General features: G+C 38.6%; 1 protein-coding gene and 1 pseudogene across 1 annotated transcript in view; one reads left to right on the forward strand and one right to left on the reverse strand.

Moving 5' to 3' along the window:
• Positions 1–25894, reverse strand: part of PHKB (phosphorylase kinase, beta) — a 243942-nt gene that overhangs the window by 108912 nt on the left and 109136 nt on the right. Inside the window, 2 exon segments of the mRNA XM_011952602.1 lie at positions 634–729; positions 7754–7817. Of these exon segments, the coding sequence (XP_011807992.1) occupies positions 634–729; positions 7754–7817 (160 nt within the window).
• LOC105519294 lies at positions 21514–23348 on the forward strand (annotated as a pseudogene).

Raw genomic sequence — 25894 nt, forward strand, 5'->3', positions numbered from 1 at the left:
AATAAGTGAAAACATATATACCAAAATGTTGTCAAGATTGTATCAGAGTGGTGGTATGAGTGGGTATTATATTATTTGCTTATTTGGGGAGCTTTTTTTTAAAAATTATAATCTTACATTACTTACACAAAACGGTTTTGAATAACTGAATTATTCCATTTTGGGTGTTTTCTAAATAACAGAACCACAAACAGTCCCTAGAAAATTCTGCAATCAGGTAGGATAAGCATACAAAAGTTCATCAGGCAAGGGGAAAAAGTGAATTGAATGAGAGAAAGGAAATAAGGAATGGAAGATTATTTTATCCAAAAGATAAATACATTATGAAAAATATTTTTCTAATATACCATGGCAAAAAAATAATTCATCTTGGCCTAATGTTGCTACTCTCCCAAAAGAAAAGTCTATTTTTGTATTCTCCTGCAAGAGATTCAAAGGCCAAAGCAGCCCTGTCCACAACTCTCGTCCATTTCCTAAGACCTCCCCAGGCCAGAGGAGTAAGGGGCAATATCTATCATGTCTTCTTATCCCTTTCGGACGACCACTAACATTTTAGAGTACTTTATTGGAAATTAAGTTAAAACTACATAGAAATCATAAACAATAGTTCATGATCTTTATTCAATGTCTCACATGTGATCTTGATTCTCTGGGTAACAGCGAGCACAAAGTTTGCCTGTTGCGATTGTGAGCATCGAGATCCACAAATATAACTGACCATGAACAGCCCTGGAAAGAGAAAAAGAAAAACATTTCCTAAATTAAGAAAAAAAGACTTGGAGAACATTTGGCGTTTTGACTGTGAAAACTTCACAAAAATTCCTACACTGACTGCATTGAGTGTGGAGTTCCAGAAGATTTAAATTTTGTTTGTACTTTGAATATTTCTCAAATTTCCTGTAATAAACATTAACTTTATAATCATAAAAACGTTATTTTTATGTTTTCCCTAGTTTTCCTTGACTTTCTTATAAATCCAAATGTACTGATTACAAGATAGCCACTATATTAGTGACATTTATTTTAATGAAAATACAATTAGTTTAGCTAACATGACAAAGAATGAGAATGCAGATTCATAAAATCTGAGTTATACATTCCTCATAAAGAATATTGACTATATGATCAAACTAAACAAATTTAGATATAATCTAGATGAATGTAAAAGAACACTGTAATAAAATATGAAGACAGTAGAATCTCAAATAACAATAAAGCAACTAATCTGAACTAATATTCACTGCATCAGGCACTATGCTTTATGTGTCACCTGGATTGTCTCATTTAATATACTGAAAAGGACCTTAAACCTTACTTTAACAGAGCAAAGGTTCAAAACTAAGTCTCTGACACAGAGGCCCATTCTTTAAACACTAGATTACACAATTCCCCTATATATATATATATATATATAAATATTTTATACAATTATCCCATATATATATATATAGGCACACACACATATATATATATTTCAAGTAAGAAAAAAAAGCTTGAATAAAACAAATAGGTGTAACAAAATGTTAATCTATCTGCTAATCAGGTTAAAACTACTGCATTCCATATTCAACAGCTTTACTGGGGAGTTAAATATTTTAAATCACATAGAACGGGATGGGAATAAGGAGAATACTCAGAAAAATACATGGGGAAAGGGAGAAGAGAATTATAAATTTCATGTTACTTTAATACTATTTTCTGAATCTCATCCCAATTCTCACCAGCTTCACAGATGCATTCACACTGAAACAAAAATATCTCGAACCAATCACCTAGACTGAACTTCAAAATCTAGCAGCACCAGACCCCATATCCAGATGTCAGATTCACTAGAGGCACTTGTTTCCTAGTAGCCCATGTTTTATGAGCTAATGAAAATTTCATTAGCTCTTTCATTAGCTAATTTTCATTAGCTCATAAAATAGAATGATTTCTCATTCAGAATATCATTTTTAAATCTTTTAAAAATCTGACAAGTAAATAAATAAACGAACAGTGATTCGGTGAGGCTGTCTCTCAACCACCATATGAATGGTAAACTGTCCTTTCTATTACTCAGGAGTTCCAACTTCCCATCTCTACTGGTTCATGCAGCAGCTGCCACTGGCAAGGTATTGTGCACTCCACTTTGAAGAAAACAAACAAGATCAAATTTGACCTGTGCTCTTAAGGAGCTGACCCAGGCGACAGTCCTGAATAAGATTATTAAGAAAACAAAAAGGCAGCACATCGCAACACATGACTTACTTTCATCAAAGTTAGTAGTTTAAGGGGGAGAAGAAGATTATAAAACAAGTCCCCAGGGAAGTTGGGGCACTTCATAGAGAAGGTGAGGACCATAGCTAGGCTCTGAATTTTGGTGAAATGGGAGCAAGTAGGGTAGTTAGAACAAAAGAGCAGAGAAATAAATGGATATAATATGTTAGGAGCCTATGAATACACAAAAAATAAGAGCTATAATTTATCTTTAGGCCAAGAATTAATAAAGTCAATTGCATACCAAACTATCGGCCTGGAATTAAATTTTCAAAAGATACAATCTAAGTGGGCTAATTTATAAATAATGAAGTGAAATGGCAAATTTGGCAATTCTCTACGTTACTTGATTAATGTAAACAGCCAACTTCTACTTTCTGGCCACAAATAAGTGGCTTATTTGTCTAAATTCATCAAAGTATTTACTCAGCTCTCAATTTTTCTCCGTCACCCTAAGCAATATGCCCAAAGGGAAAAATAATCTCATAATGTTGCCATATTTTAACACCGAGATCAAAGGGTGATTAACTATATTGTTTGGCTGTCTTCTCACAAAAATATTCCATGCTTTAGGCATTATGGTCCAGATTTCTAGGAAGGTAAAATCACCCAAGGTCATGGGCAGCTATTCCCAATCCAGAAGCAAGTCTTTTTAAAAGTTGTCAAGGAGAACCCACAAATGGAATTAATGATCACCTACTTTAAATCATCAGACACATTAATTTAAGGCCTGGAAATTTCAAAGAGAGCTAGATGTCTGAACTGCTTTGAACACTTTACATAATATGAGCAATCTCTCTAGTCATTACCTTTTAGATTCTGGCCTCCACTCATTTGTCAGTATCTTGATTTCCCCAATTAAGGACAGGAATATGAAAGGATGTTTTACATGTATATGTCACTTCAGAGTATCTGATTAACTTTGGATATTTTATTTTCATCTTCCATTTCCTGAAATCATTATAATTCTGCCATAATATCCTGACTCCACCTAAAGAGCTTATTTTAAGACCGACAGCTCAAACTTTACTCCCTAATCAAGTTTCTATAATTGTCTTAGTTCTAGTAAATGCACTGGAACTGGAAGATGATTCTGAAACCTGATCACTGTCATGGGGACTTGAGTTCCAGTGGTGGGGAAGGGCTGCACTGCACTTCCCTTAATCCCATGACCAGAACAACCACTTTTGAGACAGTCTCTAAGGCGAAGGGTACCAACTGTAAACATAAGACTTTGCTGATCTAACTGGTCTCAATTCAAAAGAAAACAATTTAAAGACTGATCTTTCTTTTCTTCATTAATCACTTCTCGGAGCCTGAGCTAAGGGACTTGCTGCCCTTATCTAGAATCAAAAAATAAAACAAGATACAACTGGTCATTGGATCTACCTACCGTACATGATCTTCACATTCTTATTCTGGAACAAAACCACACCACAAAACTATGGTCAGGAGATCTTCTCTCCTAGTTCAGTTATGAGGCTGTCACTGAGCTCTGTAGCAGATCCTGGAGAAATGTATTCTTCCAGAAGGGGTATTTACTGATGGGAATTTCCCTTCTGCACCAAGGCTATGGTGGCAATAGATGTGTAAATAGGCAGCTTTTGCTTACTGACCCAACAGCTCTTTCCAGCAGTCCTACGCACAACCCAAGCTTCTTTGTCCTCACACACATACTGTAAAAGGAATTCTCAAACTACAGAGAAAGATAAATTTGAACATTAATTTTCAGGGTCTCAAAAGAGCAGAGCTGAGACTCGAACCCAGGAATCACAAAACTGTTGCTTACTATGACTATGACATTTGATGAAAATAAATTCTGATAGACTAAAATATTATTGTTTAAATACTGTCAGACATTATTTAAATAATATTTAAATATATTTGTCATGAAATTTATACAGAATATGTTTGAGATCATGATGAAATATGTGATTCCCATACTGAGGATTATATGTTTCTGAATGTAGCTCTGCCCCAAATTGGCCTTTATTGTAAACAAATCATTAAGGAAACTAGGCCATTTTATCACATTTTATTCTTAGTGTCCCAAAGAAAAATAAATTTGGAAAATAGTTTCAGAATGAAGATTTAAAGTGTTTTTTTTCCCTTGAATAATAAGGAAAGTTATTATTGGAAAAAAAAGGAGGAAGTATAGGAACGCATAATAACCACAACCAAAGCGAAAAACTTTTCCACCCAACAACTGCCCATAAAAATAAAATTAACATTTATTTTATCTCACATGCTGAAGCCAGGGGCAAAAGGCAAGCCTTTCACACTATTTGTGAAATGGATACCTCTTTCAGAAGCTCAATAATTATTAAGCAAAAAACAGCTTAAGAGTTTTCAAAGAAAATGCACAGCTCCCAATTCTAAAAGTAGAAAGTGTCCAACAGCTGAAATTTCCCATACCAACAAGTTGATCTTCTATTAACAGATTCATTATGGAGTGGCATTGGTTTAATTCCTGGTTTTGCCCCTGTGTGGTGTGATCTGAGAAACACTACCTCAATCTTCTGATCATTCATTTTGAGAGAAGGGCTCTACCATCTCCAAAGATCTATGACTCTTGAGTTGCCACCAATAGGGAATGTACTTTTTGAAAGTTCTAAATTAATTTAGTTAAAGACACACAATCAGGTCTTCCAAAACCTTATACCAATGGCCTTTAGAAATAACTGTGAATATCAATATGATCTGAAATCCCCTAAGTCTTGAGGTGGTTTCTATGGATTTTCATTTGAATAAAGCATTTTTTTATGTCATTTCTTTTCCCAGCAACTGACTTTTAATTAGATCACAGCTCTTTTAAGTATATACAATGACATTATAAAATGATTAAACACTAAAAAGATCACATGCACTTTTAAATGTGCTACTGTTTAGCTGGCACATTATTAATTTAACTGCTGTAGAGGTGGGAATAGTAACATTTTCAAACTCATATTTCTGCAATTCTCCACATCAGAAAAAGAGATGAGAGGGAATTTGTAAAACTAGGACACCGACACTATCTTGTACAAATGGAAGATGAAGGGACTTTATTGGCAACATGTGATATTCTTGTCGCTAAAAAAATAAGACATGGCCCGACGTGGTGGCTCACGGCTGTAATCCGAGCACTTTGGGAGGCCAAGGCGGGCGGATCACCTGAGGTAAGGAGTTCAAGACCAGCCTGGCCAACATGGTGAAACCCCACCTCTACTAAAAATCCAAAAATTAGTGTGGTGGCACACACCTGTATTCCCAGCTACTCGGGAGGCTGAGGCAGGAGAATCGCTTGAACTCAGGAGGTGGAGGTTGCAGTGAGCCGAGATAGTGCCACTATACTCTAGCCTGGGTGATAGAGCAAGAAGTTGTTTCAGAAAAAAAAAAAAAAAGAAATAAGACATTATCTGTCCATATTTCTATCTGGACAGCAAATATTTGGTGCATAGCTCCATTGGAAATAGACATGACCTGAACAAGGCCAAAAATTAGCTCGGCTTAGAGCAGTTGTTCTCATCCTTGCTTGCATATTAGAATTCCTGAGGAGTTCCAAAAAATCTCAATGCCAAGGCCTCCCCCTACACCAATTAAATCAGAATCCCTGGAAGTAGAGCTCATATATGAGTATTTTTTTAAATTCCTCAAATGATTTCTATGTGTAGTCAAGACTGAGAAACTGGCTGAGGAACAGTATCAGCAATACAGTTATAACTCAGAATCCAAATGCAGAGTAAAGCAATTTACTGATTTTAGAATTATAGCTGAGCAATCTATGAAAGCTTCGTGGGAAAAGTAGAGCACTGAAAGATGGGTAGAGTTAGGAAATGTAGCTTGTATGTATGTGTGTGAGTATACACATAATTGGAAGGGGTGCATACAGGTATGTAAGCAACATAAACTAAGACTCACGTACTTCAAAGGAGATGACACAATTGCAAAAAAGAGCTGGCTACTACCATGTAACAGCCAACCAAGAGACACTCAGCTCCACTCAGCTCAGTATTTGGTATGTCACAGAAGCCAGGTTAGCAAGACCTGTACCTTTCCAGACTGCTGATAACACCACCTCTGGTTTAATCCATGCCTCCTCTCAGTCTCCTTGATATACGCTCTAGAAAGCTTTCAGTTCTTTCTCTTTATTTCCCTTCCTTTGTATTACCATTACTTCATAAATAATAGTAACAAGAGATGGCATTTATTAAAAGTTTAATCTCTGCCAAGCACTATGCTAATTAACTTTTATTTGCATGAAAACCTCCTGAGTTAGGTCCTATTATCATTATCTTTATTTTTTTAGACGAGGAAGTTGAGGCTTAAATAGCTAAACTCACTGGTGGAATTGAGCACAGAGCATGCAGTGATGCTGTCTCCTGACCCCTAATATAATGCCATTCTTTAAAGTCATTTTATCCTCCTACTCCTGTATGTATGTCTGTCTGTCTGTCTATCCATCCATCCATCCATCCATCCATCCATCCATCCATCCAGGAATATGAAAATGGGTGATCCAGAGTATGTGGTAATTCCTCATGACCTTCACGTAGACAGAGCCCATCCATCCTCCAGAGGGAGTTGGGGTGAGAAGAGTGCTTGTGTATGTAAGAAGGAGAAGCGAGGTGGCTGCATTAATACACTACAATTAAAAATATTCTTAAATTCAAGACTTGAGTAAATAGTATTATAATTGCCATAACAAAAACCATGTCATTTTTTTGCACAACTGTGTAACCTCCTAAAATGTTTCTTTACTGACTTAGCATTTCAGTAGCTTAGGATTAATTATAATATCAGTTAGAGACTTCACTTCACCTCACCATCTTAGGAATCTTTATAAAAACTGCTAAAGAAAATTAGCCTACTTCTTGATCCACAGTAGTAACTTCTATTCCTACATTTTATTCCTTTCCACTGACAACTCAATCTATGGTCACTTGATTAGATTCTTTCAGTACAAAAACTGGCTAAAGATCTAATGAAAATTTAAGACGACCTTCAAGGTTTCTTTTTCATCCCCAGAGAAAATGAGATTTTAGACATTTGATTGTAGCCAGTTGAAGGTGAAGCTGGGATCAAAACTCTCAACTATCTGGCTAAACACATCACACAAATTCTCTTCTACATGATATACATTGAAACACATTAAATTGAAACCAACATGAAAACTGACATAAAAATATAAATATACAACGCTAAATAAATTTAAAAATGTGAAACTCTCTACAAAGTAAGTAATAGACTTGAGGGAAAAGTCACTGAACCAAGGAAATCGGAATTCTTTATCAAAAGTTTTTCTTCTTTTTTTTTTTAAAGAAATTAAGCAATGGCCTTTAGTTAGAAAACTAAATTTTAACTGGCAAATCATTTTCAAAGGAAAAGTTCAAGTATGAGCTTCTACATAAATTTTGGACATTCTCTGATTATACGGAAATGACTTTGTTAATGAATAGTCAAATTAATTAAATGTGCAATTCAAATAATCAAAGATTCTGGGGCTCTGATTTTTTACCTGGTTGCCAAAAAGGTTGAATCCATTAATTGCTTCTAGAGCTGCTTTTGCTAAACCAACAGAGCTAAAAGAGAAAAAGAAATACTTTAATTACTCTAATGTATGTGACTACAAAACAAGAACCATTATCTGATGAATATTCAAAGCAAATTTCTTTATTAACATTTATAACAAATTCTGTAAGAAGAATAATGTCTAAGAGACCTCATTCTGACATTTCAGTATTTTAATTTTTCTTTTTTATAGTTAGTGATCACCTGGGAAAAATATTTTTAGGTTCACCTTGATCTAAACTAATGGTCATACTATTGATGAGAGTAGTTTTAATTACAGAATCATTTTTATTCACTAACTCAAGAAAAAAAGAGGAACTTTAGAGGAAAGTATATTATGATGATAAGTGCAGTAATTAGCAGGTTGGGCATCATTAGTTCAGATCAATGTAACAGAGCTTTTCTGACATCAAATCTGAGTCTTAAGAAAGATCTTGCATATCATACAACTATCAGAGTGTGGCTTAAGGTATTCTTCAAATACTCTTGCTTAAGATCCAAAAAATAGGCATTATTTTATGCTCACAGAACAACTGATCACCTTATCTCTCATTTTTTGCTATATTCTTCCCTTTATAATAAAATGAATACTATTTCCCTTAGTGTCCTACTCTTTTGGCCTCCCAAATGTCATATACTATAGTGCTGGAAAATGGGAAGACCCATTTCATTAAAAATATTATATCATCTTTTAAGTATCTACCTTTAAATATTTTATATCTAATGCCCAGTTTAATTATTACAAATTTTGAGTTGTTTTACTCAAAGCAACTGTATTTGTCATTAATATCATTTAAAGTTAATGATCTGTCATCTATTCAGCATTTCTCTGAAACAGATTATCAAACTATGGTCCTCAGAGCAGCACCTTCAGTATTACCTGGGAACTTGTTAGAAATGCTAGTTCTCATTTCTTCTTGGGAGTAGGACTCCATAATCAGTGTTAAAAAGCCTTCCAGGTGTTTGAATGCACTTTAAGTTTGACAGCTACTGTTCTAAGCTATTCATGTCATCATAATCTATATCCTATAAGTTGTTTCATAACCTGTTTTTAAGAAATCATCACTTTTATTGCAGGACAATAAATAGGTCAGAAACTTATTTTAAAGATACATAGATGGGAAGATGGAGTAGACATAATTTTCCCTAGTCTTCTCACTAAGTACAACCAAGAATCTTGGACATTACACATAAAACAAACATGAAAAGACTTAGAAACATGGATAGAAGAAGGCAGTTTAGCTACGAACTTCAGGACTCTACGAACGACACTATGGTAAGTGCCCTAGGTTTCCTTTTTGCCTTAAAGTCAAAGGAGCCAACCACTGAGAAATGCCAGCACATGCGTACAAAAAAATCCTCAGCAAAAGCCTGTCTCTCTAGCCAAAGGACAGGAACACAGCAGCCAAGCAAAAAGAAAACTTTTAGACAATAACCACTCAGAAAAAACTTTACCCTACCCCCATCCATTCCAGCAAAGGCTGAGTAGAAACCTAGACTTCTACATTCATGAGTCTATCATGAGGCACAATGTTCAACTCCAAACTCTCTCAGTCATGGTGGTATCAGAAAACTACAAGGAAGAAGTCAACACTTTCATTTCCAATAGGTGATAAGAAACCACTTCATCACCAATCAAGAGGTCACACCTTTTCTCCTGCCCTGTAAAAGAAGGCCAAATAAGAACCAGTAATGAAGCACTCCTGTATTTCCCGGCCAAGGAGGTATCAGTGGAGGCCTACTGGGGAGCTGGATGTCAACAAAAATAATGGCCTTATATTCCTACCTGGCAGTAATGAGGTGATGTGCCCTCACCCCTTCTTATACCAGAGTGGTATAAAAAAATACAGCTAAAACAGAAAGTTAAAATAAGATCTAGGGTCTTACGCTATTATGCCAAAAATACTCATATGTCAGTCAAAAAACATTCCTCATACCTGGAACCAGAAAGATCTCAAACCAAATGAAAAAATACACTCAATGGATGCTAACGTTGAGAAGAAAGAGTTGTCAGAATTATCTGACAAAGATTTTAAAGCAGCCACGATAAAAATGCTTCAATAAGCAATTACGAACATGCTTGAAACAAATCAAAAAACCAGAAATCCTTAAGAAACAGAAAGTATCAGCAAAGTTTTTAAAATTGAAAAATATAATAGTGTACATAAAAAGATCAGTAGATAGGCTCAACAGCAGAATGATGAGGAGAGAGGAAAGAATAATAAAACTGGAAGACAGAACAACAGAAATTTAAACAAAACAAAGAAGACAGAATGGAAAAAAATTAGGGCCTCAGGAATTTGTGGGATCATAACAAAGTATCTAACATTCATGTCACTTAGATTCCTAAAGGAGAGAGACAGAGGGCAAAGCAGAAAAATTCCCACTTAGCAAGAGCCATAAACCTACAGATTCAAGAAGCTGAGTGAAACAAAAACAGAATAAAATTTAAAATGTCCATGCTAAGACACATTATAACTTCTGAAAATTAAAGACAAAGAATAAAATCTTGACAGTAGCCAGAGATAACACATTACCTATAGGGGAAAAATAATTAGAATGACAATGGATTGTTTATTAGAAACCATGAAGGCTAGGATGTGGCATAAGAGTTTCCAGTGACTGAAAGAAAAAAACTACCCCATCAGAAAGTTATACCAGTAAATACATCACTTAGCAATCAGGAAGAAACCAAGACAATCTCAGATGAAGGAAAGTAAGAGATTCCATCACCAGCAGACCTACCCTGAAAGAATGGCTAAACTCCATTCTCTAAACAGAAAGGTAATTTTTTAAAAAGAGGAAAAAACAAGTATCAGAACACCAAAAAGAAACAAAAAGCATGGTAAGCATAAATATGGGTAAATACAATAGATGTTTCTTCTCCTCTTGAATTTTATGTTGAAAGTTGAAGCAAAAATTATAACACTGTCTGATATGATTCTAAATGTGCACGGAGGAAATATTTAAGATAACTATTATAAATTCAGAATGGTAATAAGACATAAATGAAAGTAAGTTTTCTATACTTGACTTAAACTAATAAAATGATGACATCACTACACTGAAGTGTTACCTACAGCAATCGCTAAAAAGCTATACAAAATGATACAATCAAAACCACTACTGATTAATCAAAAATAAATTTTAAAAAATCTTAAAAGTACCCACAGGAAGGTAGGAAAAATAAAACAGAAAGAAGAAAAGTAGAATAAACAAACAAAAAATCAATAAAATGGTATCAGCTAAGTTAGGAAAAGGTGGAAAACAGTTAAAAAAACATTAAAAAGAAATAAATAAAAAAGAAAATGGAAGACTTAAGCCCAAACATATGGGAATTTAATTAAACTTAAAAGCATGAAATATACCAATTAAAAGAAAGAGATTTACAGAGTTAAAATATGGCTCACCTATGTACTGTCTATAAAAAAGTCCCCTCAAATATAACAATATAGACATGTTGAAAGTTAAAGAATGGAAAAAGATATATCACACAAACAATCAAAATAATGCAGGAGTGACTATATTAATAATAAAGGAGACTTCAGAGCAAAGAAAATTATCAGAGAGAGAAGGGTATTATAATATGTAATAAAAAAGGTCAATCCACCAAGAAGACATAGCAATCCTAAATGTGTATGCACCAAACAACAAAGTTGCAAAATGTGTGAAGTAAAACTGATAGAACTGAAAGAACAGACAAAACCACAGTTATGGTTGGATACATGCACAGTTTTCTCTCAGTAATTGGTAGAACAACTAGACAGGAAACCAGCAAGGATACAGAGGAAGTAAATGAGCATTGACATTCAAAATCCTTAAAAACACATTTGTAACAATATTCAGCAATATGTAAGATGAATTATCACCATGACTAAGTAGGGTTTTATGCCAGGGAAACAAGGCCGGTTCAATAACAAAAACCCAATTAATATAATCTACCATGTTAACTGGCTAAAGCAAAACAAAATAATATGGTCATATCAATTGATGCAGAAAATGCATCGAACAAAATCCAACATCCATTTATGACAAAACTCTCAGAAAACTAGGAATAGAGGGAAATTCCACAATTTTTTTAATGATGTGTCTTTCTTTTAATCTATAAAAATTTAAGAAGCACAAGTGCAGTTTTGTTACATGGAGATAGTGCATAGTGATGAAATCTGGGCTTTTTTTTTTTTCTTTTTTTTTTTTTTGAGACAGAGTTTCGCTCTTGTTGCTCAGGCTGGAGTGCAATGGTACGATCTCGGCTCACCACAACCTCCGCCTCCTGGGTTCAAGCAATTCTCCTGCCTCAGCCTCCTGAGTAGCTGGGATTACATGCATGCGCCACCACACCCGGCTAATTTTGTATTTTTAGTAGAGACAGGAATTCTCCATGTTGGTCAAGTTGGTCTTGAACTTCCAACCTCAGGTGATCCACCCGTCTTGGCCTCCCAAAGTGCTGGGATGACAGGCATGAGCCACCACATCAGGCCTGGGCTTTCAGTGTAACCATCGCCTGAATAACGTACATTGTATCTATTAAGTAATTTCTTATCCTTCAAACTCTTCCCACTCTTCCACCCTCTCCAGTCTCCAATGTCTATCATTCTACACTCTATGTCCATGTGTACACATTATTTAGCTCCCACTTTTAAGTGAGAATATGCAATATTTCACTTTCTCTTTCTGAATTAGTTTAGTTTCACTAAAGATAATGGCCTCCAGTGTCATCCATGTTGCTATAAAAGATGTGTTTTCATTCATTTTATGGCTGAACAGTATTTATTTGTGTACATATACACCACATTTTCTTTATCCAATCATCTGTTGATGAATACGTAGGCCGATTCCGTATCTTTGCAATTGTGAATTATGCTGCAATAAACATATGAGTATAGGTATCTTTTTGATATAATAATTTCCTTTCCTTTGGGTAGATAGCCAGTAGTGGGATTACTGGATTGAAAGGTAGTGCTATTTTAAGTTATTTGAGAAACCGCCAATACTGTTTTCCATAGAGGTTGTGCTAATTTACATTCCCACCAACAATGTATCAGTGTTCCCTTTTCTCCAAACCCTTCCAATACGTTAGTTTTTGACTTTTTAATAACAGCCATTCTGACTGGTGTAAGACAATATATCATTGTGGTTTTAATTTGCATTTCTCTGATGATTAATGATGTTGAGCATTTTTTCATATGCTTGTTGGCCATTTGTACAAATTCTGCCATTTGATTTACAAAAATTCTACAGCTAACTCTACTTGATGGTGAAAGAAAAATTGAATGCTGCCTCTCAAAACAAAACTATCTGCTCTCACCATGACTAACATAGTACTGGAAGTTCTATGTGGTAAAATAGGGCAAGAAAAGGAAAAAAAAGGAATACAGCTTAGAAAGGTACAAATGAAACTGTCTATTTGCAGATGACATATGCTATGATTTGAATACATTTGCAGATGACATATGCTATGATTTGAATATGGTTTGTTTGATCCTGCCAAGTCTCATGTTGAAATCTGATCCCCAATGTTGTAGGTGGGGCAAGGTGGGAGGTGTCAGGATCCTGGAGGCAGATCCCTCATGAATGGCTTGGTGTCATTCCCATGGGATTGAGTGACTTCTTAGTCTGAATTCCTTTGAGAAATGGTTGTTGAAAAAGAACCTGGCACCTCGTATTCCCTCTCTTGTCATGTGATTTCTATACTCCAGCTCCACTTAGCCTTCTGTCCTGAGTTTCTTGTATATACAGCCTGCAAAACTGTGAGCGAAATAAACCTCTTTTCTTTATAAACTACCCAGGCTCCAGATTGGAGGCTTTGTTAGAATGCCTCACCCACTTGGAAAGAGCAAAATAACATGCAGAGATTTATGCTGTAAACTTTTATCCAAGAAGAAACACAGAAACTCAACAGAAAAAGTGAAAGAAACTTTAGACACTTTGAAAGCTGTGGGTGGCAACCTGCATGGTGAGTCAGGTGAAAATCTGTCTCCAGGGTGTGATACACATTTACACTGGGGAGCTGGGCAATCCAGGCCACAGGGCAGTGTCTCAACCCTACCAAGCACTGGTGCTGATTTGGTGGCGCAAGGAGCATACGAGAAGTGGTGGCTCATGCCTGTAATCCCAGAACTTTGGGAGGCTGAGGCGGGTAGATCACCTGAGGTTAGGAGTTCAAGACCAGCCTGGTCAACATGGCAAAACCCTGTCTCTACTGAAAATACAAAATTAGCTGGGTGTGGTGGTACATGCCTGTAATCTCAGCTACTTAGGAGGCTGAGGCAGGAGAATTGTTAGGACCCGGGAGGCGGAGGTTGCAGTGAGCCAAGATCGCGCCACTGCAATCCAGTTTGGGTGACAGAACAAGACTCTATATATAAAAGAAAAAAAAAATTGTTTTGCGTGCACTCCCACACTCTAGCAGGAATGGAGGGAAGCCATTGCTGATCCTACTTTGTAAGGGACCTCACAGAAATCTGCCAGCTAACTCAGACAGTGGTCACAGGTTGGAAGAAGCTGCCAACTAAAATAAGCAATCTGATCTACAGTGTGTATAAACCCCATTGATCAGAAATGAGAGGTGAGCAGGAAGTAGGTTCTTGCCCGAGGCAGCAGCTGGGAGCCCCTGCTTTGCAGGCAAACTGGGAGGGGTGTGGCCCGGAAGCCTTGGTCTTTGTCTTGGGCTGGAGGACTTACAACCTGGGGCAGTTTTGCATTCTGAGTGCAGACTGCCTGGGACCCAGCCAGCTGTTGCCAGAAGTCTGTGAGTGCGAGACCCAATATGTTAAGAAAGTGAGAGCTGGGTGGGTCTCACTCCTGCCTGTTATCCTCTCCCCTCCCTGAGGATTCTTTTATGCGACAGAGGCAGTTCCGCTGCTCCGCGGAACATTACCCCAGTGGCAGGGGAACTGCCCTTGGACCCCTACTGGGGTCACAGCCTGAGTCCGCACCTGGTGAGCCAGAGTGAGGACTTGCCTGATCCAGGCCCCACAGGCTATGCCCCTATGCCCATCTTGGTAGCCTAACACCACAGACAGGGACTTTAGGGAGTTCCATGACCCTTCCCATTGCCTGGGATATGAGTGTTTCCCCAGGGCAACATAAGCCAAGTATAAATCCCCATGGTCACCACTGCATCTGGCTCTCCCCTGCTAGTGCCACCTCACTGTGAATCCTACTGCTCCTCTGAATTTGCCTATCCTGTGCAGCTGTCTCAAGCCAGTCTGGTGCTGGGGGATATTTGGAAGGGATCTAGTTATAGGAAGACACAAGGGTTGAAGGTACTTGAGCAGAACAAACTTCCACAATGGGTACACATCCAGTATGGCGCCCACTACTACAGCTTAGGACCAGAGGGAAAGGGAAGGGACCTTGTCTGAGCAAGCTAATGGCCTCAACAAGTCCCTAAATTGCAGTTGGAGGTCAACTGATACAGCCCTCTACAACGTCTGCTAACATAATAATATGGTGCTCAGGAAGGAGAAAACTTTTGCATGACCTCAGCTAACACCATTACTCATACCACTCAGGCTGTTCAGGAGGCCTTGGGCCTGTTCATGTGCCCAGTACATTACTACTGCATCTGGCAATTGAGAAAGCCATTGCACTAAGGCTACTTATAACCAAGGAAATCTTACAGAGTTCATGCCACTCCCCTACTGTCACCATCAGAGCTGGTGCCTGCACAGGCCCCTATGAGATGAGAGGACAGGTCAGCCTTGTCCAGCTCCACCCAACATCACCCACCTCTGGAGCTAAGAGTGGGGCCCAAACCACTACACATCCCATAGACCTGTCCACAGCCGGAAGCACTAAAGAGTTTCTCCAGATGGTTGACTAGAGATGCTGGTAACCAATTCTCCTCAGAAGGAAGAAACAAAATCACAAATAAATAGTCACATCCCAAATACAGTGTTACAGGGAGAGGGCTGGAGTCCATCGGAGAATTCACTGGAAGGATCCACAACACACACACAAAAGATAGTAACAAGAAGCTGGCAGAGTATCAAATCCTGAGAGATTTAGTATTCTGTGGAAAGGGTATTCTCTAGTCTTTGACTGCTAGTATCTAAACTCAAGGAGAGCTTTTCTGCTCTCATGAGTCCAAATGCTGGAGTGGGCTGCAATCTGGGGACTTCTTGGGTCCTTGCTCACACAAAGTCCCCTCCCTTTCCCTCTGGTCCTGAGCTGTAGTAGCAGGCACCATACTGGGCGTGCACCCACTGTGATCTTTTGTTTTGCTCAAGGACCTTCAGCCCTTGTGTCTTCCCCATGACTATATCCCTTGCCGAGATTCTCCAGCACAGGCCTGGATTGTGGCAGTCCCTGAGGCGGCTAAACCCAGATAAGCAGCCAGATTCACAGTAGTCTGGCCCACACAGATCACCACTCCCACAGGAACAGGCAGTTCACCACACCAAGGGAACACTCCTTGGGACAAAAGAAACCAAAGTATGAACCTTGAGTACCACGACTTCCTGCCTGTGGGAAGTTTCTTTCAGCAGAGGAACAGGTGCAGTACAGGGCTCAGTGGGGAAAGACTAAGGTTCTACCCTAGCAGCGGAGGAGCCCCAGTGCTTGTGAAAAGGTTTCTCCTCCCTCTTGTCCAACACTGCAGATACAGCTGGGGCTTCTCCCACAGGAGCTCGGTGAAGGTAGACCTATGGAGGACCTTTCTCAAGCACTCTGGGGTGACTGTATCCCCTTGGGAGGAGTGCCCTCTGGGCTCAGGCTTTCATGAGAGATAAGAGTCCCACTGTCTCTGGACGTGGAATGTCAGTGTTCCTGCAGATGGACAGAGGTGCTTGTCTGATCTAAATATCCAGAATATAGGGACGGGGGGCAGGGGAGGCATGACAGGGAGGTTGCTTTCCCGCTGGCCTGGTAGTGAAGCTGAGGTGGTTCCCTCCCCTCCCGCAGTGAAGACCTTAGTGCATTTCACTGGGACCCTACCCCCTCGCCCCGAAAAGCTGCCTCTGTCAAGGCTGAGACTTTTGTCCACCACTGGGGTACTGCATATACCCACCACCTGCTTCAGCTGCAGCTGGTTTTCACCCATGGGCGCCTCCTACTGGTCTGAAGGCTGAACTACTCAACCTAGTGAGAAAAAGACTTGGGAAGTAGAGTAGTGCACATTACTGGGGAACAGGATAAGTTTCCTGAGACCTCTGCCATTCTGGCCCCACAGGAGACAGTGAACCTTCCTACACACTAAGTACACTGCTACTAAAACCAGTACCCGAGAAAGCCATCACACACAGATTCTCTATAACCAACAAACTTAATAGAGACTTTGCCACTGAAAACACCCAGAACTGAAGCTAGGTGATCACATATGATACACATTAAAGTCACATCCTCATGGGAAAAAAAAAATAGAACCCAGTCAAATCAAAAGTAAATTCAATAATAATAAAAAGAAATAGTTTATCCAGATGGGAAGAAACCAGAAAAATGATTCTGGCAATATGAAAAAACAGTTTTATTTACAATACCACCCCCTCCCCAATACACACCAACTCTCCAGCAATGGATCCAAAACAAAATGAAATCCTTGAAATACCAGATAAAGAAGTCAAAATGTTCATCATGAAGTTACTCAATGAGATTCAAGAGAAAGTTGAAACCAATATAAAGAAATTTAAAAAAAAATACAGGATATGAATGAAATTTTCTAGAGAGGTCAGTATTTAAAAAAAAAAAGAACTTCTGGAAATGAAGGACTCACTTAAGGAGTTACAAAATGCAGTGGAAAGTTTTAACAACAGACTAGACCAAGTAGAAGAAAGAATTTCAGAGTCTGAAGACAAGGCTTTCAAATTAAACCAGTCAGACAAAAATTAAGAAAAAAGAATACAAAGAAGCAAATAAAATCTCCAGGAAATACGAGACTATGTAAAACATCCAAATCTAAGAATCAAAGTTGTTCCTCAGGGAGAAGAAAAAGCAAAAAGTTTAGAAAACCTACTTCAAGGAATAATTTAGAAAAACTTCCCTAATCTTTCTAGAGATTTAGACATCCAAATACCAGAAGCTCAAAAAACTCCTGGGAGATTCAGTGAAAAAAGGAGATCACCAAGGCATATATGGTCATCAGGCTATCTAAAATCAATGCAAAGGCAAGAATTCTAAGAGCAGTAAGATAAAAGTATCAAATAAATGATAAAGGAAAAACTATCAGACTAACTTCTCAGCTGAAATCTTATAAGCTAGAAGGGATTCAGGTCCTATCTTTAGTCTCCTCAAACAGAACAACTGTCAGATAAGAATTCTGCATAGAGCAAAACTAAATTTAAGAAATGAAGGCAAAATAAAGATTATCAAAGAAAAGCAAATGCTGAGGGAATCCGTTACCAGTAGGCCAGCCTTATAAGAAATGCTCAATGGAGTTCTAAACATCTAAATGAAAGGGCTAGGCTAGGCGTGGTGGCTCACGCCTGTAATGTCAGCACTTTGGGAGGCCGAGGCAGGTGGATCACTTGAGGTCAGAAGTTCAAGACCAGCCTGGCCAACATGGGTGAAACACCGTCTTTACTAAAAATACAAAAATTAGCTGGGCGTGGTGGCGTGCACCTGTAAGTCCCAGCTACTTGGGAGGCTGAGGTGGGAGGATCGCTTAAGCCTGGGAGGCAGAGGTTGTAGTGAGTCAAGATCATGCAATTGCACTCCAGCCTGGGTGACAGAGTGACTCTGTCCCAACAAATAAATACATACATAGACACGTACATAAATGAAAGTGCTTATAACAATAACACAATAAATAAAACAAAGCAACTAGGTAACAATCAATACGATGACTGCAAGAGTAGCTCACATAGCAATACTATTTTCAAATGTAAATGGTGTAATGCCCCACTTAAAAGATACAGATTGGCAGAATGGATTTTAAAAAACACAGACCAAACATCTGCTGCCTTCAAGAGACCCACCTAGCCCATATAAAGATTTTTGTAGACTCAAGGAAAGAGATAAAAAAATATATATTACACATAAATGGAAACCAAAAGAGAGCAGGAGTAGCTATTATTATATGAGAAAAAACAGACTTTAAACAAAAAACAATAAAAAGACAAAGAAAGTCATTATATTATAACAAACAGAACAATTCAACAAGAAGATATAACAATTCTAAATACATATGTACCTAACACTGGAGCACCCACAGTCATCAAACAAATTCTACTAGACCTAAGAAGAGAGGTAGACAGCAAGACAATAATAGTAGAAGACTTTAATACTCCATTGACAGCACTACATAGATCACTGAGGTAGAATGTCAACAAAGAAATACTGGACATAAACTGGACTCTAGAACAAATGGACCTAACAGACATTCACAAACATTCGACCTGAAAACTGCAGGGTATACATTCTTATCAGCACATGGAACATTTTCGAAGATAGACCGTATGACAGGACACAACACAAATCTCAATAAATTTAAAAAATCAAAATCATACCAAGTGTCTTCTTAGACTACAGCAGAATAAAACTAGAAATTAATTCGAAGAGGAACTCTCAAAACTATACAAATACATGAAAATTAACCATATGCTCCCGAATGATTTTTGAGTCAACAATAAAATCAAGATGAAATTTTTAAAAATTTTGAAATGAATAATAACAGTGAAACAAGTTACCCAAATTCCTGGGATACAGCAAAAGCAGTGCTATGAGAAAAGTTTATAATGCTAAATGCCTACATCAAAAAGATAGAAAGATCAAAGATCGGCAACATAATGTCACGCCTCAAGAAACTAGAGAAACAACAAACCAAACCTAAAGTTAGTAGAAGAAAAACAACAGAGATCAGAGCAGAACTAAATGAAAATGAAACCAAAAGACAATACAAAGGATCAATGAAATAACAGGTTGGTTCTTTGAAAACATAGACAAAAATGAAAGACCACTAGCTAATCAAGAAAAGAAGAGAGAAGATTCAAACCAGTTGAATCAGAAATGAAAATGCAGCAATTATAACTGATACTGCAGAAATACAAAAGATCATGCAAGACTACTATGAACACTTCTATGTGCACAAGCTAGAAAATCTACAGGAAATGGAAGATTCCTAGAAACACACAGCCTCCTAAGCTTGAATCAAGAAGATAAAGAAATCTTGAGCTGATCAGTAATAAGGAGTGAGATTAAATCAGTAACAAAACATCTCCTAACAAGATAAAGCCTAGGATCAGACATAGTCACAGCTGAATTCTACCAGAAATTTCAAAGAACTGGTACCAATCCTAGTGAAACTATTCCAAAAGACAGAGCAAGAGGGAATCCTCCCTCATTCTACAATGTTGGTATCACCCTGATACCAAAGCAAGGAAAGGACATAACAACAAAAAAGAACTACAGACCAACATTCCTAATGAATACAGATGCAAAAAGCCTCAATAAAATACTAGCAAATTGAATCCAACAGCACATTGAAAAGATAATTCACCCTGATCAACTGGGCTTCATCCCAGGGATACAAGGATGGTTCAACAAATGCAAGTCAATAAATTGATTCGTCACATAAACAGAATTAAAAACAGAAACCGGCCGGGCGCGGTGGCTCAAGCCTGTAATCCCAGCACTATGGGAGGCCGAGCCGGGCGGATCACGAGGTCAGGAGATCGAGACCATCCTGGCTAACACGGTGAAACCCCGTCTCTACTAAAAATACAAAAAACGAGCGGGGCGAGATGGCGGGCGCCTGTAGTCCCAGCTACTCGGGAGGCTGAGGCAGGAGAATGGCGTAAACCCGGGAGGCGGAGCTTGTAGTGAGCGGAGATCGCGCCACTGCACTCCAGCCTGGGCGACAGAGCGAGACTCCGTCTCAAAAAAAAAAAAAAAAAACAGAAACCATATGATTATTTTAAAAGATGCAGAAAAAGCATTCAATAAAATCCAGCATCCCTTCATGATAAAAACCCTGAACAAATAGGCATAGAAGAAATATACCTTAAAATTACAAAAGCCCAAATAAGACAAATCCATAGCCAACACCATACTGAATAGGGAGAAGTTGAAAGCATTTCTCCTAAGAACTAGAACAAGACAAGAATGCCTGCTTTCATCACTTCTATTCAACACAGCACTGGAAGTCCTAGCCAGAGCAATCAGGCAAAAGAAAGAAATAAAGGGCATGTAAACTGAAAAACAGGAAGTCAAACTATCTCTGTTTACTAATATTATGATTTTTATGCCTAGAAAACTCTAAAGACTCCTCCAAAGGACTCCTAGATTTTATAAGTTCAGTAATGTCTCAGGTTACAAAATCAAAGTACATAAATCCATAGCACTGCTATGTATCAATAACGAACTGGCTGAGAATCACATCAATAACTCAATCCCATTTACAATAGTTGCGAAGAAAAAAAAGAACTACAAAACAGTGATGAAAGAAATCAAAGATGACACAATGGAAAAACATGCCATGATCAGGGATTGGAAGAATCAATATTGTGAAACTGACAATACTGCCCAAATCAATCTATAGATTCAATGCAACTCCTCTCAAAATACTAATTATTTTTTCACAGGTCATTTTTCACAGAATTAGAAAAAAATAATCCTAAGGTTCATATGCAACCAAAAACCATTCTGAGTAGCCAAAGTAATCCAAAGCAAAAAGAAGAAATCTGGAGGCATCACATTACCTGACTTAAACACTACAAGGCTATAGTAACTAAAACAGTACAAAAATAGACACACAAAGCCTCTTCCAACATGGCGGCCTCAATAATACCAGTTTCGAGTGTGATCTATTATTGACCTTCAAGAACTAAGCAAAAAAGAAGAATAAGAAGGGGAAGACTATCTCCCTAACAGACTTTCTGGCTGAGGATGGGGGGACTGGTGGAGGAAGCACCTACGTTTCTAAGCCAGTCAGCTGGGCTGATGAAACAGATGACCTGGAAGGAGATAACAGTAATGATGAAGATGTATATAGGGCACCTCCAATTGGCTGTTCCATCCTTCTCACTGCTTCACGGGCTGCTTGGGAACCCAGTATCAACTGGAGCCATCTTCCCAAATTGCCACCCTACATTGCTTTTCTAGGGAACCTACCCTATGATGTGACAGAAGAGTTCATTAAGGAATTCTTTAGAGGATTAAATATCAGTGCAGTGCATTTAACACGTGAACCCAGCAATCCAGATAATTTGAAAGGTTTGGTTATGCTGAATTTGAGGACCTAGATTCCCTGTTCAGTGCCCTGAGTCTCAATGAAGAGTCTCGAGGTAACAAGATAATTTGAGTGGATGTTGCTAATCAAGCACAGGATAAAGACAGGGGCGATCGTTCTTTTGGCTGTGACAGAAATTGGGATTGTGACAAAACAGATACAGGCAGGAGGGCTCGTCCTGCCACAGACAGCTTTGGTGACTACTCACCTAGGAGAGGTGATGACAGCTCTGGAGACAAGTATCGAGATCATTATGATTCAGACCGGTATCATAATAAGTATCAGGAAGGCCCACCCAGGGATATGGATCGATATGGTGGCCAGGATCGCTATGATGACCAAGGCAGCAGAGATTATGATAGAGGTTATGATTCCCAGATAGGCAATGGCAGAAAAGCATTTGGCAGTGGGTACTTCAGGAATGATGACTACACAGGAGGTGGGGACCGCCATGAAGACTGATCCAACAGACAGGATGATCGGTCGTGGAGCTCCAGAGATGATTACCCTCGGGATGATTACAAGCGTGATGATAGAGGTCCCCCCCCAAAGACCCAAACTGAATCTAAAGCCTCGGAGTACTCCTAAGGAAGATGATTCCTCTGCTAGTACCTCCCAGTCCAGTCGAGCTGCTCCTATCTTTAGAGGGACAAAGCCCACTGACATAGCTGCTAGAGAAAGAGAAGTAAAAGAATGGCTACAGAAGGAACAAGAGAAGTTGCAGCGTCAGCTGGATGAGCCAAAACTAGAACAATGGCTTCAGGAGAGACACCCAAGCTGGTGAAGTGAAGAAACTCAGGAACGAGAACGGTGGAGGACAGGAAGTGAGTCATCACAGACTGGGACCTCTGTCATATCCAGCAGAAATGCATGGAGTGAGAAGTCTCTAGAAAATGAAACACTCAATAAGGAGGAAGACTGTCACTCTCCAGCTTCTAAACCTTCCAAACCTGATCAGCCCCTAAAGGTAATGCCAGCCCATCCACCAAAGGAGAACACTTGGGTGAAGTGAAGTTCTAACCCTCTTACTCGATTTCAGAGCTCAGACACAGAGCAGCAATCCCTACAAATGTTGGGGGAAAAGTTGCTCCAGCTCAACCATCTGAGGAAGGAATGATGAAAATAAAGTAGATGGGATGAATGTCCCAAAAGCCAAACTGGGAACTCTAGCCATGGTCCAGGAGACAGAGGGAACAAAGACCACTGGACAGAGTCAGACACAAAAGATGGCAAAAAGGATCAAGAGTCCAGATCTGTACCTGAGCCAAAGAAACCTGAGGAAAATCCAGCTTCCAAGTTCAGTTCTGCAAGCAAGTATGCTACTGTCTCCACTGATGGTGAAAATGAAAACAAGAGAGAAGATAACGCTGAATAGACCTCAACATCCTGGGCTTTCTCCTACTTTCTCTCCACCCTGGAACATTCGAGAGCAAATCAAACCTCTATCCAGCCAAGACAAAATAAAACTCACCATCTCCTGGGAAAAAAAAAAAAAAAAAAAGACACACAGACCAATGGAACAGAATAAATAGCCCAGAAAAAAGCCAAATACCTAAAACCAACTCATCTTTAGAAAAGCACATAAAAACACATACTGGAGAAAGAACACTCTATTCAATAAATGGTGCTGGGAAAATTGAACAACAACATGCAAAGAATGAAACTGGATCCCTATCTTTCTCTATATACTAAAATTAACTCAAGATGGATTAAAAACATAAGTCTAAAACCTGAAATCATAAAAATGCTAGAAGAAAACCTGGGAAAACTCTTCTGGACATTGGCCTAGGCAAAGAACTTATGACTAAGACCCCAAAAGCAAACGTAACAAAAACAAATAAATGACATGTAACTAAACTACCATTGGATTCAGCAATCCCGCTACAGGGTATCTACAGCATCCATAAGGAACTCAAGCAAATCAGCAAGAAAGGAACAATCCCACTAAAAAGTGGCCAAATCACAGGAACAGATATTTTTCAAAAGATATACAAATGGCCAACCAACATGAAAAAAATGCCACTAATGTCAGTAATCATCAGGGAAATGCATATTAAAACCACAGTGAGATACCTCCTTGCCCCAGCCAGAATGGCCATTATTAAAAAGTCAAAAAACAACAGATGTTGGTGTAGATGTAGTGAAAAGGGAACATTTATATGCTATTGATGGGAATGAAAGTTAGTACAATATTTATGAAAGACAGTATGGAAATTTCTCCAAGAACTAAAAGTAGATCTACCATTCAATCCAGCAATCCCACTACTGGGTATCTCCCAAAGGAAAAAAAGTCATCATATAAAAAAGATACCTACATGTGTATGTTTATCACAGCACATTTCAAAATTCTAAAGATGTGGAATCAAGTTAAGTGCCTATCAGCCCATAAGTGGATTTAAAAAAATGTGACAGGCCAGGTGCGGTGGCTCAAGCCTGTAATCCCAGCACTTTTGGAGGCCGAGATGGGCGGATCACGAGGTCAGGAGATCGAGACCATCCTGGCTAACATGGTGAATCCCCATCTCTACTAAAAAATACAAATACACCCGGGCGTGGTGGCAGGCGCCTGTAGTCCCAGCTACTCGGGAGGCTGAGGCAGGAGAATGGCGTAAACCCGGGAGGCGGAGCTTGCAGTGAGCTGAGATCCAGCCACTGCACTCCAGCCCGGGTGACAGAGCGAGACTCCATCTCAAAAAAAAAAAAAAAAAAATGTGACACACACACACACACACACATATACACACACATACCATGGAGTGCTACTCAGCCAAAAAATAAAGAATGAAATAATGTCTTTTGCAGCAACTTGGATGCAATTGGGGGCCTTATCCTAAGTGAAGTATCTCAAGAATGAAAAACCAAATACCACATGTTCTCCCTTATAAGTGGGAGCTAAACGAAGGGTACACAAAGACATACAGAGTGGTATAGTGGACACTGGAGGCTCAGAAGGCGGGAGGGTGGGAGGGTGTTGAGGGATAATTACCTACTGAGTACAATGTACATTATTCGGGTGATGGGTACCCTTAACGTCCAGACTTCCCCACTATAAAATTCATCCATGTAACCAAAATCCATTTCTATCCCTAAATAGAAATACAATTTAAAAAATAAAAAGTAAAAAAGAAAGTAGGGTTTAAATATTTGAAAAGAATGTTAAACCTACTCTGTGCTCTAGAAATGGAAAAACAAAGTCTGAATGACAGCACATCTGTTTACAGCATGGTTTCCTGAATATTTTAAGCCCACTGATAAGACCTAATGCTCAGAAAAAAAGGATTCCCTTGAAAATATTACTACTTATTGACAATATACCCGGTCATCCAAGAGTTCTAATGGAGATGCACAAGGAGGTTAATGTTTTCATTTCTGCTAACACAACATTCATCCTGCAGTCCATGGTTCAAGAAGTAATCTTACTTTCAAGCCTTATTATTTAAGAAATGTCTTGCAAGGCAATAGCTGCCATAGATAGTGATTCCTCTGATGGATTTGAGCAAAGTAAATTGAAAATCTGGGAAGGACTCACCATTCTAGATGCCACTAAGAACATTCAAGATTCATGAGAGGAAGTCAAAATGTCAGTATTAACAGGAGTTTGGAAGAAGCTGATTCCAACTGTCATGGATAAGTGTGAGGAGTTCAAGACTTCAATGGAAGAAGAGTGAGCAGATGTGGTGGAAATACCAAAAGAACCAGAATTAGAAGTGGACCCTAAAATGAGACTAAATTCCTGTAACCTCATGATAAAACTTGAATGGATGAGGAATTGATTCTTATGGATGAGAAAAGAAAGTGGTTCTTGAGATGAAATTTACTCAAAGAGCTGTGAATATTACTGAGTTGACAACAAAGGATTTAGAATACTTCATATATTTAGCCGATAAAGCAGTGGCAGGGTTTGAGAGGATTGACTCCGAT

The sequence above is a fragment of the Colobus angolensis genome, unplaced genomic scaffold (genome assembly GCF_000951035.1).
Source record: "Colobus angolensis palliatus isolate OR3802 unplaced genomic scaffold, Cang.pa_1.0 Scaffold343, whole genome shotgun sequence".
Taxonomy (NCBI): Eukaryota; Metazoa; Chordata; class Mammalia; order Primates; family Cercopithecidae; genus Colobus; species Colobus angolensis.